The following is a 13,890-nucleotide window of genomic DNA, read 5'->3' on the forward strand; positions in this document are numbered from 1 at the left end:
ACATTATGTCCAGAAGAGTAATTAAGCAGTGGAGGCAAGGCCAAACTGAGTGTTAAATTGTCTGTGATTTAAGTCTGTGATCAAATAACTTAATTAATTAAGGCATTAGGTCAGACCACAAGTAGAACTTTACAATCCAGACACCACTAGTTCAAGGCTGTGTAAAGTCATTAGCCAAATGTAACTAGAATTTGCCAAGCTGCTGACTCAAATCTGGCCAAATTGCACTGGTGCTTTTGGCTGGGATTGAGCCTGCCAGGCTATCCCTCAATTATAGGGCACATAATAATGGCCTCCAGGAGTTACCGACTGTAAATAAGTCAATGAGATACCATTGCTCCCTTGAGTCTGCAGTGCTGTGGGTCTTGCAGTGTGAAAAAAGACATTTGACTCTAACAACATGCATTCTGGAGGAGAGCATGGGCAGTCCTCACTGCCTGGGGGAGATTATGAGTAAAGTAACGGTGAGCCGAGTTGATGAAAGGTTGATAAAGGTTGTTATGTTTTATTCAGTGGTAATGGAATAAAACATAACAAAATTGGCAATTTTAAACATAAAAATTTTTTTGGTAACTATTCCTAAAGATCTCCTAAGGATGAGTGGTTAAAATATATAGCTTACTGTAGATATGTTTAGCAGTCTATCTCTGTGGTGTAAAACAGGGAAACTGGAGTCCTGCAAAAATATATCTATGGCGCTGGCAACCGTAATGCCATCTGCATGTTTCATCTGCTGAAGATAATACCACTTTGTTTTGAAATGTCAGTAAAATTGCCATAATTAAAAATTTATGAGGAAAGCCAATGAGAATGGCAAGGAAACCATTAGGAAGTGCAAATTAAGTGCAAATACAAGAAAGTATAAATGCAGAAAAGTGCTTCAATATAATAGGGCAGTCCAGAAGCCTGAAATATATTGTATGGGGTTGTTTGATACAGTCTCAGTTCAGTATGTCTTACACATTGATATTACTCACTGGCAGCATAATGTGTTATTTTTTTCTATGCCTGTGTTGGTTTCATGGGGGGGGGGGACTTCTTAAGCTGGTGCTTTTCTACACCCTGGGAATCCGATGGTTTAAAAACTATGAAGTGGCTTTTCAATCAAACTTCAGTTCTTTCGCCCTGCTTGTACCTGCTGGGTTCCCTGTTGGAGTGACCCGAGAAGAGTGCTAAAGTTGAAACCAGGTCACAGTTTTCAACAAGTTCACAAACCTGTCAGTTCCCTGCCACTGAGAGAACGTATCAAAAGTGCCATGCAGAATATTTATTGAGGTAAAACTTGTGAAAGATGGTGAGAGTTCTTTGTCTTGATAATAAATGTTACTTTTTTTCACTCAAAATGTGTTCAGTTCACTTTCACAAAAACGTTGATGAATCATGCTTCACAAAAATTGATTGGCAAAACTGTTACACCTTATAAATATGACAGCAATGTTTTTTTTTTCCTGTATGTTAGATATAGAACTGTTTGAACTGCTGTCATGTGTGACATTCGGACCCAGTATCTGCAATACCAACCATATTGGTTATACAGAAGCTCGACATATTTCTCTCAAGATTCCTTTTTCATGGCATGATTTAAGAAGGTGAAGTTGTGCATTATTTATGTGTGAATTATAACTTTTGCTACAGCTTCATCTGCTCACGTGACTCATTTCCAGACCCTATTCATGGTTTCAAAAGAAGATGTGTCCTTATTTTGTAGAACTGTATATACCCCAGATATACAGTAATTCCCTCATGACATGTGAACAATAAACCCCTCATTCTCAGTAACCCAGAGTCTGAAGTTCTTATTTCTAAATTGGATTCAATTTAATAATAAAATAATACTTTTGAAGATTTTCATAAAACTAAAATCTGTTCTAATTCATTGGAATCATGAGAGGAAGCCTTACGAAAATAAACATGCAAAGCTGTGTAAGCCCAATTTAAGAAACCGATGTTCCGAACCGGTGTTGGAAAGTCTGGTGTGAGAGCAACTGGAGACAAGAGAGACATGTGGCATAGCTGCCATGCATCTTGCCACGCTTGAAGAGTTTTACAGAGTGACTAACCTACACAGATGCTCTAACACAAAAAAATATTAATTAATAAAACCGTGTGCTTAATTTGTTCCATATAGATTCAAAATAGTTTAATGCGGACCAAAAACCAAACCTGTAATCAAGACAAATCAACTGTCATGAAATAAATAGAATGTGTGGGTCAGAATAGTTATACTGTACCTCTTTTATGTGTATTGAAGGAGATGAAACACTTGACTCACCCAATGTCACCTAAGTTCCAATTATCCTGTCTCGGAAAGGTGTGACTTTATTATGCAGAAGTTGTAATAAAGCCAATTATCTCCACAAATGAGTCTAACTGTCCCAGCTTGGGAACTCGGAAGAAAACAGTAAAAAAGAGGGCCAGCAGAGTCACTCGGAGCAAAGAAAAACAAAATAAGAGGTGGGGATATTCGAGGTACAATAACTCTTCAGAAAGCTATTAAAAAGGATGAGGGCAGAGCAAAATGAGAAAAGAGAAAAAAGCCAGAAATGTGCCCTGTGCAACAAACTTTCTATCACTGACTTCAGTGCACTGTATAAAAGTATAAAAATATCCATACTGATCAGCATCAATATCAGTTCAAAAAGGCAATATAAACACTATTAAGCAAACACAGAGAGTCCACCACCTTGTCCCATAAAAAACAAGACAATAAGTACAGGACCAGATTTCTGAATCCTTTCGATTTATAAAAAAGAAAAATAGAGGAAAAAGCAAACTCCTATATCATAACCCTTTCTACAGTAATTTCTTGAGAACTTCCATAAAGGTAGATAATGGTGTATCAGATAGATGTATTTTCCCTTTGTTTAAGTGCTAATTTAGCATGATAAGTAAATCTTCACAACATATTGAGCTCAACAAAGCTACTTTTTTTTGCAGGATTGAATTTTCTTCATTTTTACTTGACTTTTGTTAAAACATCCTGAATAAAAAGCAGTCAGGATCCATTGCAGATGATTCAGACTTTTGTTTCTCCCGGCAGCTTGGTGTAGTCTTCTTATCCCCATAGAGGAACAACAACACTTCTTGGTGAATGACTGGGCCCTGGAGTGAGTCCAAGTAATCTATGAGCTTGTTCAATATAAAATGGATCAGGGGTATGTGCTGAAAGCAGCATTTTTACTTTAGGAATTTAAATGGGGAACCAGAGCCAGATCCTTCCCCCCTTCACAGGCCCACAATTTCTCAGCTTATGGAATTTCTTTCTCCTGGTTGTGGTCTTCATGAGCAGGCTGGGGTGGTGGGCTTATCTCCGCATCTGCTGATGGCAGATGAGACCTGGGTCTGAGCCCTCTAATTTCCAGCCACCGTTTTGTGTGAATGAGAGGAGGCAAGAGAAGGAGGAGGTTCCTCTCTGAGGTGCACATTTTCTAAGATTAAAATAAACTGTTTATTCTAAGGAGTTTCTCTGGAAATGAAATGGAGTGAAAACTGAGAATAAGAGAAAAGATAAGATCAATATGGAGCTCTGAATGAAGCAGCCATCACGCCTGTGATGCTCACTTTTTTGTTTGTGTTGTTTTATTAACTGTACACAATGTACAGTATAAACATGGATTCTCAACCAGTCTCACAGTATCCAGTGCTCGTAGAGCATGATGGTTTTATTATTAGAAACTCTTTTTTTTAATTTCAAGCATAAATAGCTCAGATTTGTAGTGTTGGAGTTATCATATTGTGTTCAGATTTTGTCAAGTGTGTGTTAAACTTGTGTTTTGGAAAACACTAACAAAAGTGCTTTTCTTTAAATCCATATACATATTTTCAGCATGCACTGAACTGTAGTGGATTTCCTGTATTTCTGTGACATTTGTAAGATATTTATTATAAATATATCACATTTGTGAGAAATAGAATGGGGGTTAGATACAACTAATTTGTAAAATACCCCAGAAGGTGCTGCATGAAATCATTTTCAGACATTTTACATTGTTTTTCCCTTGCAAATGGGCAAAACACATCTCCGTAACTTTGTACTTCTGGCCTATCAGCTTTCACTATTAAAAGAATTACCTGCTATCATCTTTATAAAGCTTCACAGGTAACTGAATTCATTGCCATTTCAAATAAAATTGGCCTCTTCACATACGCTGTTAGAAAACTCTCTTTGTTTCTATAATCATATAGTGCAAGGGAATTAATTTGTTTTTTTCTCCACAGCAAAATCTTTTTTCCTTATGTTTGAGGAAGTGTATACCATTACTGAACTTGATTATATAGCTGTAGTGCTCCCTGCCTCAGCAACACAGGCCCAAAAAATATTCAAAGCCTGTGGATTCATCCTGGGCATGCTGATGAAGAATTGCACTACTTTACTGTAGGTGTTTGCTCTCATTTTCCATGGGCAGCCTGTGTGTCGGAGTGAACACATGCCAGAGGAATTGTTTTTATGAAGGCTAGGAGGAGAGGGTGCGAAATGGAGGGCGATGACCCAGAATAAGCAGAGTTTTGTTGCAGTCTATTGCATGTATCCAGAAAATGTGTATATTGTACAGTAAGTGAACACGCGCAGCGCCACGCATTTCTGAAAGTCTGCAAGCAGTATGTGGCTCGTCTATAAGGCAGTTTTGAAAGAAGGGGAATATTAATAGGTGTGACTTTTATCTTCAAAATATTCTTTTTTATCATGTTTGTTGCTTTTGTCAGTGTTTGTGTTTTGCCTTTTTAACTCCATGAATTGTGAGTGCAGAACCTTCCTGGTGAAAGCAATGATTAAAAATAATATTCAGCAATACCAAGGCACCGTTACCCACCTCTACACTGATGTTATTCTCGCTTCATCGTCTGTTCACACTGTTTTTACAGTGTCTTTAACTGATATTTAATTTAACAGGTGAAGGATAGTTGCTGTCTCATGTGACTCGGTCCTTTGTTTTTGACTGGTGTGGAAAGATGGGGGGGGGGGGGGGGAGTCTCCTTTGCAGCACAACAAGCCAACAGTTCAGTTTAAAACTTTTATCCTTTGATCATATATGAATAAAAAGAACTGCAGTATCTGTAAAGAGAGGGATGCATTTCCACTGAGACCATGATGAATGTGGTTTAAAAATTGATAGTAGAGATGTTGGTCTTTGAAGCACTGTCTCTTTGTCTTTTTATACTCTCACTTGTCTGCGTGTGATGTCCATTTTGAAAGTTTGGAATTAGGTTTACATTTGTGTGTTAAGTCTTGAAATTATATAAATTTTAGGGGGCACACAGGATCCCATAATAATAATTGATAATACAGCTTGTTAACTACGTATCCCACTGTTACTTGATAGCAGCTATGCGATTACAACGATTACATTACAATTTTACAATTGATCAAGTAGACAGGATTGTTTAAAACATTAATAGTTGTAATCTTTAATTACATGCAAAGTATTATCTCTTACATAGTGTTATCTAGGTAAGCTTCTTTGTTTTCTTACATTTTTGAACGTTTAAATTGATTTTTTCTGAAAAAAAAATGATCACTGCATTAACCTTTTCCAAGCAAATTTAGCAAAGCTGAAAATGGAAAACCCTGCATTGTTATGCCACTTTTCCGGAACACTGTAGCACTGTGCCATCACTGTTATGTGATCAGGAGCATTCTTCAGTAAGTAAACAAACTCACTGAAGTGGCCATGAACTGCAGTGTCAGGACCATTCCAAAACCGATGCTGAAAGCCTAGAATACACCCATTCAAAGTGACCAATTCCAATCAATATCTCAGAAAATAAGTAGTAGGGAGACAAGGAAAAAAACCTTCTGGCAACATAAAGGAAATAAAATAGAAACATGACAAAAATAGGCTACATTCCATTGTGCAAGGAGCTTCCCGCTGTCTTTTAAATTTCCATCTGTAAGTTTCTTACGTTAAAAAAAATAAAATCATCACTAAAACAAACAAAACATGGCTCTGCCTTGATGCTTCTTAGAGAACGGTTGTTACCATGGTTATGATGATATGTATCACTTCATCTCTTTCATCCAAGGTTGGACAGTTTTCCTGTGGATATTCCGGCCAGCTTTTAGCAATTTTAGCATTTAGCATTTGTACTGGATATCTCTCTGGAATGGCATGGAAATATCATGCAGTGTGAGTTCAAATTGAAAAGCTGGATTTTGTTTCTTCTTTGGTGTCACTTGCACTGCTCATCTGACACTTACGCAAGGTCTCCCTTGCAAGATAGCAGAGGAAAGCAGAGGAAATGTTAGAGATGTGTCTCTTAAGAAAAGAGTGTTTACTAAGCGATAAAGTGTAAGAGATAGATAAGGCTGTGTGTGCACTGAGGGTTTCACTGAGGTAGTGTGTATCACTGGGGGGATGTCTAGGCGTGTGTGCTTCAGTGAATGTGAAGAACTTAAGGAGTTCAGAGGGGCCTGTCCCCTGTGCTTTTCAGGCTTCAAGGTCCTGCTGTTCTTACGGTTGCCATGGATATGCCCACTGAAAAGTCAGACATTATTACATCCAGGTGTGTCAGCAGCAGCACGCTCACTGCCGGCTGCTTCAACAATTTTAGATGGGCATTTATCTCTGTCAGGAACTGTCTGAGCTCAGAGCTTCTCCAACTGCTCGGACTGTCAGATCGCTAAGCAATACACATGCTGATGTTCCAGTGCCCCAGAAACATTAACATGTCAATAAAAAATTAAATGTGGAATGTATTTAGAATTTTATGGTTCTGTTTTAAAGATTGTCATTGTTGGTGATCATAGCTGACATGAGCCATCCATGTTCGGTTCACTTGTGCTAGTGAGGGTCCTCATGGTTAACGCTGCGTATTTTAAAAATACTGAATTTACCATTTTGACAAGATGAGGTGTGATGGTGATGCCTTCATAGCAGACCACAAGTGGGATCAGTGAGCAGAGCAAAAGCCATTGCTTTTGTAATGTTCTGTTATGCTCTAGAGTAGCATGAATTGAGAAGAGATGCATAATAAGGAAAACAATCTACTGTGGAAAAACATGAAAATCTTTCAATGGAAGTTTGTTCAGCTACTTTCATACATATTTCACACAGACAGAAATGATCCTTCAGCCTTACTATCATGCTAAGAAAACCTGTGACCAGATTCTGTTAAATAAACATGAGTAGAACATGGATAATCATAATGTTTTTCTGAAGAATACAAAAAAAAAAACTAAAAGCATAAGAAAAAAGCCATACTGTAAATGATGTCACCCAATAGCTCAAACCTACACAACCTTATCGGATTGTCAAAATCTGTAAATGTATTTGTAATGCAGGTTAAAAATATTGTAAGTATGGCAAAATAGTGCCTCACATACAGTACATTACAACCAAGCCTGTAAACAGAAAACAGCTTACAGTGTAAACAGATTAAGCCAGGAAGTTAAAACCGTGTCAAACTCAACAACTTTAAGTGATTGAAAGGTCATTAGAAAGTATTTGAAGTGAATTTGCTAGCTCTGTTATTGAGTCCATGATTAGTGATCAATCCTTTATTTGACCTTGTTGACTCACCCAAAGCTCAATTGTCATATATGTGGCCCTTATTAGATTCTAATATCTGCTGATTCATATATAATATCTGCTTCATAGCACCTATCTGGCATTTGCCTTTATGAATCCAGCTGCCACTTCTTTTATAGATGTCCTGCACACAGTCACCTGGGTTTGAGGAAATGTCTTGCGTTTTGGCGAAATTCTGTTTAGTCGTCAGCATCAAATATCCCTAAACTATAACAGGAAATTAATCATGTAAGGTAGTTGTTTAGAAAATTCAGTAGATTTGATATTAAAACAGCCAGACAAATAGGGAAAATAGGTGAAAAGCTGGTTTATTAAAATTATTCTAGGCCTGCATCCTGAAATTGCATCTCAAGTACTAGAAGTCAAAAGTGCAGCTATAAAGTCATACCTTCCTTTTAGCTCAGTCAACTCCTTCCCAGTAGCATTTTGACAGTAAAAGACTTGCTTTTGCAGCTGTGTGTGTATTACTGTAATATGATTGTGGCAGATATCTCCAAGCAGCTTGGAGCTATTATCTGTCACCTCATTAAACAGCTTCTAACCATTACCCTGCCACACAACATGGTGTTTTATATGAGCAAGCTTTTGCAGGAGTAAGACACTCTTCCATTTGTAAGACATTAGTGTTACAGAATTGACTGTGGAAAATGTAAAGATTGGACTGAATGCCTGTTTTTGCGAGTCATCAGGAATGCTTCCTGTAACACATTAGAGATGGGTTTGTTGTGCTGTGCCACCCTGAGAAAGTTAATTTACCATCTCCTGCTCTTTGCTTTGCAGAGAAGTAAAGGCGACTGTGTTTGATGGCAGATTGCCTTTTGGTTAAAGGAAGAGGCCTCTTGCAAATACAAAGATGCAGGATATGATATGAGATAATGATATATGTGTTAGGCTTACCATTTATAACTGGCTGCTGGATCATGGGCACGGCTATTGATGTACAGTATGGTTTGCCCAGTAGGCTCCATGCATAGTTTCAAATAAAGGCGTATGCTAAACTATTCTTATTTTGTGCATATTATATGTTTACATGCAGATTGTAGTTATTATGAAAGATAAAAGCACAGGCAGATTAAACACTCCCACTGAGATTTCTTTATCCTTGTGCAGTTCACCTCTTCTGTAAAATTCCTCCATTAGCATTCCATTGCAAAGTGCAAATACAACACAATGGACTTTCTTTGTAGTTTCAAAGAAAAGTTATTTTCAGTAATTTGTATTTTCATCAAGTTTAACAGCTCTGGGAGACCGGTCAAATGATGGGCACCTTTTTAGTTACAGGAGCAATCACACATTTATGTTGAGCATCAGATGCATATAATAGTATACTGTAGTATACTGGAAAGTTTGCTTAGCTGTTAAAATCCCACAAAAAGATTTATGCTAAATCTTCCTGAAAGTTGGGTCTTACATAATGCTTCACCGGTGTGCCAGTCAGAACCTGTCATTTCCTGCTGTGAAAACATGTTTAATTCATAAAATAAATGCATGCTAGGGAATGTGGAATTGTGGACAGGATTAATTGCTTTCTCAGGAATGTTATGTTAATCAGCTTGGTTTTGTCTTAGGACCTGACTGAACCTTAAGTCATCCTTTGAAGCACTACTCTATATTGGTCTGAGATTCTTTTTCTGAGATCTGTTTCAAACTTCTGTGGTTGAATGGTGAGGAAATAAAAAAAATTATGTACTGTAGCGCTTTAATTTGTGGAATAGCGCAAAAGACAATTCTCTTGCATAATATTTAAGGTCTATAAGTTTGTCACCTATCAGCTCAGCTGACACATAGTTCTAAATTGTGCATTTAAAATGTCATAATTCAAGATTTCCTGTGGTTTGTATTAATCAACAATCACCAGGGTATTTGTGAAATATATGAGCTTACTTTCGAAGTAGCTGCATGATGAGGTTATAATTGTTGTTTAGTCTTTTAGATTCTGTCAGATAATCTCCATGAACTATTTAAAAAAATGCAGAACCATCAAAATGATACATTTTGCTCATACTTCAGCAAATGAGAAATCTAATTTCTCTAAGCTGAATCTGGTATTCATCTTTGTATTTGCCTAATTGGTTAATAACTTACATACAGAACAAGGAACTGTTAAAACGCTGAACTAATTTAAATTGAGAAATTGATTACAGTAAGCTGCTAGAGTTCAGTTTTGGAATGATTCTAATTTTTTAATTTGACTTAGAAGAAAAGGTGTTAGAGAACATGCATAAAATTATGGCTGAAACAATTATTTTCTTGCATACATGCTATGTGAATGCTGCTCCATTCTCTTTGAAGAATGTTCTATTATTTTTGTATTGCTATTCTTGAAGAGTGTGACAGAATAAGATATGGGATTTGTGCCCGTCTCATCAAGTATCTTTATAAGTAGTTGTTATGGTAACGGAATCTGGATCCCTCTGGCTGTGTTCTAATAAGAAATCCTCTCCTTGAGGTTAGAGAGGCATAAAAATCTCATACCAATAACAAAGTTTAAGGGATGTGCCAAAAACTGCAGAAGGAGCATTGCTGTCAAGATGAGACAGGTATCAACTTTAATGTGAAAGAAAAGTTAGCATGCACCAAGGATGAACATATTTTTTTGCTTTTGCTTTGATATTGTATATTCTCCTGCTATACTTATAATTAGTATTATGATCAGCATCATATGATTTATACATGTTAATTAACTGTGTTCTTTTCAAAATTGCCCCAAAACAAATGACAAACATGGGAATTCTTGTTACTTTACATTACTCTTAAATGTTAACTCTGTAAATTGTAACTCTGGGGTGCTCATATTTCACATTTAGTTTTTTATTCAACTCATTTTGGCAGTTTATTTCAACACAAATATCAACACTGAGTGCTTGGCAGTTTTATGAAATCATGTGCATAAACACTACTACTAAAATACACCTACAGTATAAGCTCAGTATTTAAATCTTTATCTGAATGTAAATAAAGCCTAAGGCTATATTAATACATGTCTTTAATTGTACATCAGTATATTCAAAAACCTCTTTATCCGACATTTTTTAACAGAACATATAATTCCAGAATCAATTATTTAATTGATTAGGAAACTTCATACAGTATGTGCAGGTGAATGGAAAAACTATTTTTTAATAACCTTTTTATACTGTTTCGGGTTATTACAGAACATTTGAAAGTTCAATTTTATGCATATTTTATAATGTGCAATACCTTCTTGAAAGCAAATTGAATGAACTCAATGATGTTTGACATGTCAGAAGTAGAATGCACAGCATTTTCCTCCAGTGATAATCTGTGATGTGAAAGATTTATGGCAGGATTGGCATTTTTTATAGAATACCTTTTCACACTTGAAACGGCAAATAAATGAAGTTTTAATATGTCACTGCATCACAGGTGTGCCTGAGTAAATGCTTTGAGATTGCAGAATTGTGCACTAACCAAGCGTATTCCTTGTCTAAGGAATAACTCTTGGTGCACCGCAGAGTTATTATGTGAGGAGAAGTCCTTGTGAAGGATTCTGCAGGCCTTAAACCTCCAGACTTCAATGTGGAATGCATTACTCAGATAAGGTTGCACAAGTATTAAAAACTGATGAAGGTGAATGGGGGTGGTGATGTTTCAGTAGTGCGTTTATTTTCAGCATTTTCTTACAAATTGTTTTATAAGCATTATAACACAAATTTCTATGCAGTGTTCATATGCAGAAACTCACTGGAAACGTAAGAAATGCTTAAACCATATTATAAATGTCACAACTAACTGCTAACTGAATTGACTGCTTGAGTATGATATTGTTAGAAAGCATGAGTTTCTCGACTCCAGAAAGTCACAATGTGAATGTCATTAGGGCATCAGGGCAACCTCGCCTACAACCAGGAGGGGGAGCTAGGTAGATATACACATGAGCACCAGCCACCAGCAAGTAAAAATCAATTTAGCACTTGCTTTACAGACAGATTATGGGACCATTCATTTGATCTTTGATTACTATACTGTATGTCTAATGGCATGCATATGACTAAATGTGGACACACCAACATTTGATAAGTTATGTTTGTAGGTTGTGTTTTCAATAGAATTTATTAAGTGATCTATCAACACATGAATTTCAAGCTTTCTTGTTTGCTTAGTTGGAGGGTTAATCCCCCCTTTATACAAGTCATCATCGAAGATTTTCCACCTAGTAATTTTTGTCAGTGAATGTTTTTCCGCTGTTTCACTCTAGTAACTTATCATGACATTCTTGTTTTAACTCCAAGTACATTTTTGACTTGTCCTGATCGAGCTGAGGTGCTTGACGCGGTGAGGAAAAACAGATAATTGCTTTGTAATGACATGAGGTATCTGAGGAGAAATGGCAATGTTTGAGTTTTCTGTTAGCAACAGAGAGTTTGAAAGAGGTTTCCTTGATAATATAGCAGATGTGTTCAAAGTGCCTCACTCAGTTTGTTTGGCAGTAGTTGATATTCTGCCATTGTCAAAGAACAGCAGCTCTGCTTCATGCAAAGCTAGAGTATCCCATACAAGTTAAATGGAAAAATAATTACATTTCTTGCTGAAGCTTAGGATTGTCAGCCGGCTTTAAAAACTTAATAAACAAAGAACAAATGGAGTGTACGGTCCCACTTGAATGCCTCATGTAGCTGTTTTATTCTGTTCTTAATAAATAATAAATCATTATTCAGAGAGGCATGGGACATTAAGTCACAAAAACAAACCTGAATTGATTCATTATCTCTCATGTGGAATAACTTACTAGCAATATTTTTCCATTTGCTTATTTTTCTCATTAGTTCATATGATGTTTGCTAAGGATTGTCTTTCTTCCCTTAAAAATGGAAGGACAGCTTTCAGTACTAAAAAAAAACACACATAAGCACAGACGTCGGCTTCACTCCTCTTTTTTACTCTCAGATATTATAAATAGATTGAACTTTACCAATATTTACATTTAGAAAAAATCTTGAGTCTGACATATTCCAGCCTGTTAGCACTTCCTTATAACCATACAGCTTGATTTCAAAATAAACTTACTCTACAAACCTGAGACACTAGAAGAAAAATAAAATACAGCAGGAAAATATGTAAATGTTTGCTACACAGTAGCAAAAATGTATCAAGTTAAGAATGAACAGAATAGGGCGAAGTGTATAACCCTCAGATAAGGACTTCAACACATACTGTAATTATGCATTCTTTGCACAATATATTCTGAAATATGCATTAGGGAGTTCTTTTCTCATGAAATGCAGATTTTAATATCTGATTTATAAACACATTTATCCTGAAAAAAAGCTTGATATTCATCACATGATGTCATTAAGTAAAAAAGCAGGACATCAAGATGCTGTAAATTTCTTGTTTTGACATGATAGGATTAACATCTTCTTTGTTTTCTCAAAAATAAAAATGTGTTTAAAAGGCATAAACAGCAGAGAGTACCCTCTCACTTTTCAACCCTTTCCAGTGCTGTATGTTGGCAATCATTCGCTCAGATGAGGTAAGATTCCATCACAGAGTTGCTCCTGACAAGACGTTAGTGATTGTCCATCTTTGACCAGAGCACCTCTGGAGCACAAGTTGGAATCCAAATTCGTTGTCACTAGTTTCCATCAGCTCTAGGCACCTTTTTGATTTCCTGTTCTGAATTGAACCTCCCTAGAAGACAAAAAAACCCAGAGGTATTAAAAAGTCTTCCACTTAAAGGGTGCGCTTTAGAAACATTTGACACTAACAAAATAACATTTGGTGTTTGGGTTCCACAAAGCTAGACTGTGTCACGTTGATAAATTGTAAGGCACAGAACTACATGAAAGCACTTCTGTTTAATAAGTATTATTATTGTTGTTGTTATTATAATAATACTTGTAGTTATATACAAATAATTGGATTTTTATAGTGATTTAATCCCTAATGATCCCTATGTAAAATGATTTTACATATGTGAAGGGACCCATATCATCAACTGCTGAAGTGCAGTCTCACCTGAGTGTTGCACTGCAGCAGATTAAGTGGAGAAGTGAGAAACTGTTTCACCAACTGAATTAGAAGCGAATTTTAGGGAGGCCAGATTGTAGCAGCCCAAAGTGGAGTTTAACCTGGATGCTGGGTTTAGTAACTTTGGTGATTAAGTCATCAGGACCTTGGTTTAGGACAGCACTGAAATAGGAAGTTACTTGCTCACAGAGCCATGGTGACCTCTATGGCCCAGACATCGCTAGTTCACACCTGGGTAATGGCACTTGCTAGCTGTTACAGGGATACACCAAATGGTCGTGCACAACTGGCACTGGGATAGGGCTCTCTCAGCTGTCTGGGATGCAGCGGTGGCTTGCTGAGTGCCTGCAGACTTGTGATGAGGCAGTGAGAG

At 36.7% G+C, this 13,890-nt stretch overlaps 1 protein-coding gene across 1 annotated transcript in view; it reads right to left on the reverse strand.

Annotated features, from left to right (window-relative positions):
* Positions 1–12,406: 12,406 nt before the first annotated feature.
* galnt18b (UDP-N-acetyl-alpha-D-galactosamine:polypeptide N-acetylgalactosaminyltransferase 18b) overlaps positions 12,407–13,890 on the reverse strand; it is a 133,477-nt gene continuing 131,993 nt past the window's right edge. Inside the window, exon 11 of the mRNA XM_088934762.1 lies at positions 12,407–13,178. Within this exon, the coding sequence (XP_088790888.1) occupies positions 13,032–13,178 (147 nt within the window). The 3' untranslated portion in view covers positions 12,407–13,031. The remainder of the gene's footprint in view (positions 13,179–13,890) is intronic.

Source organism: Atractosteus spatula, chromosome 16, assembly GCF_055471065.1.
Source record: "Atractosteus spatula isolate fAtrSpa1 chromosome 16, fAtrSpa1.hap1, whole genome shotgun sequence".
Taxonomy (NCBI): Eukaryota; Metazoa; Chordata; class Actinopteri; order Semionotiformes; family Lepisosteidae; genus Atractosteus; species Atractosteus spatula.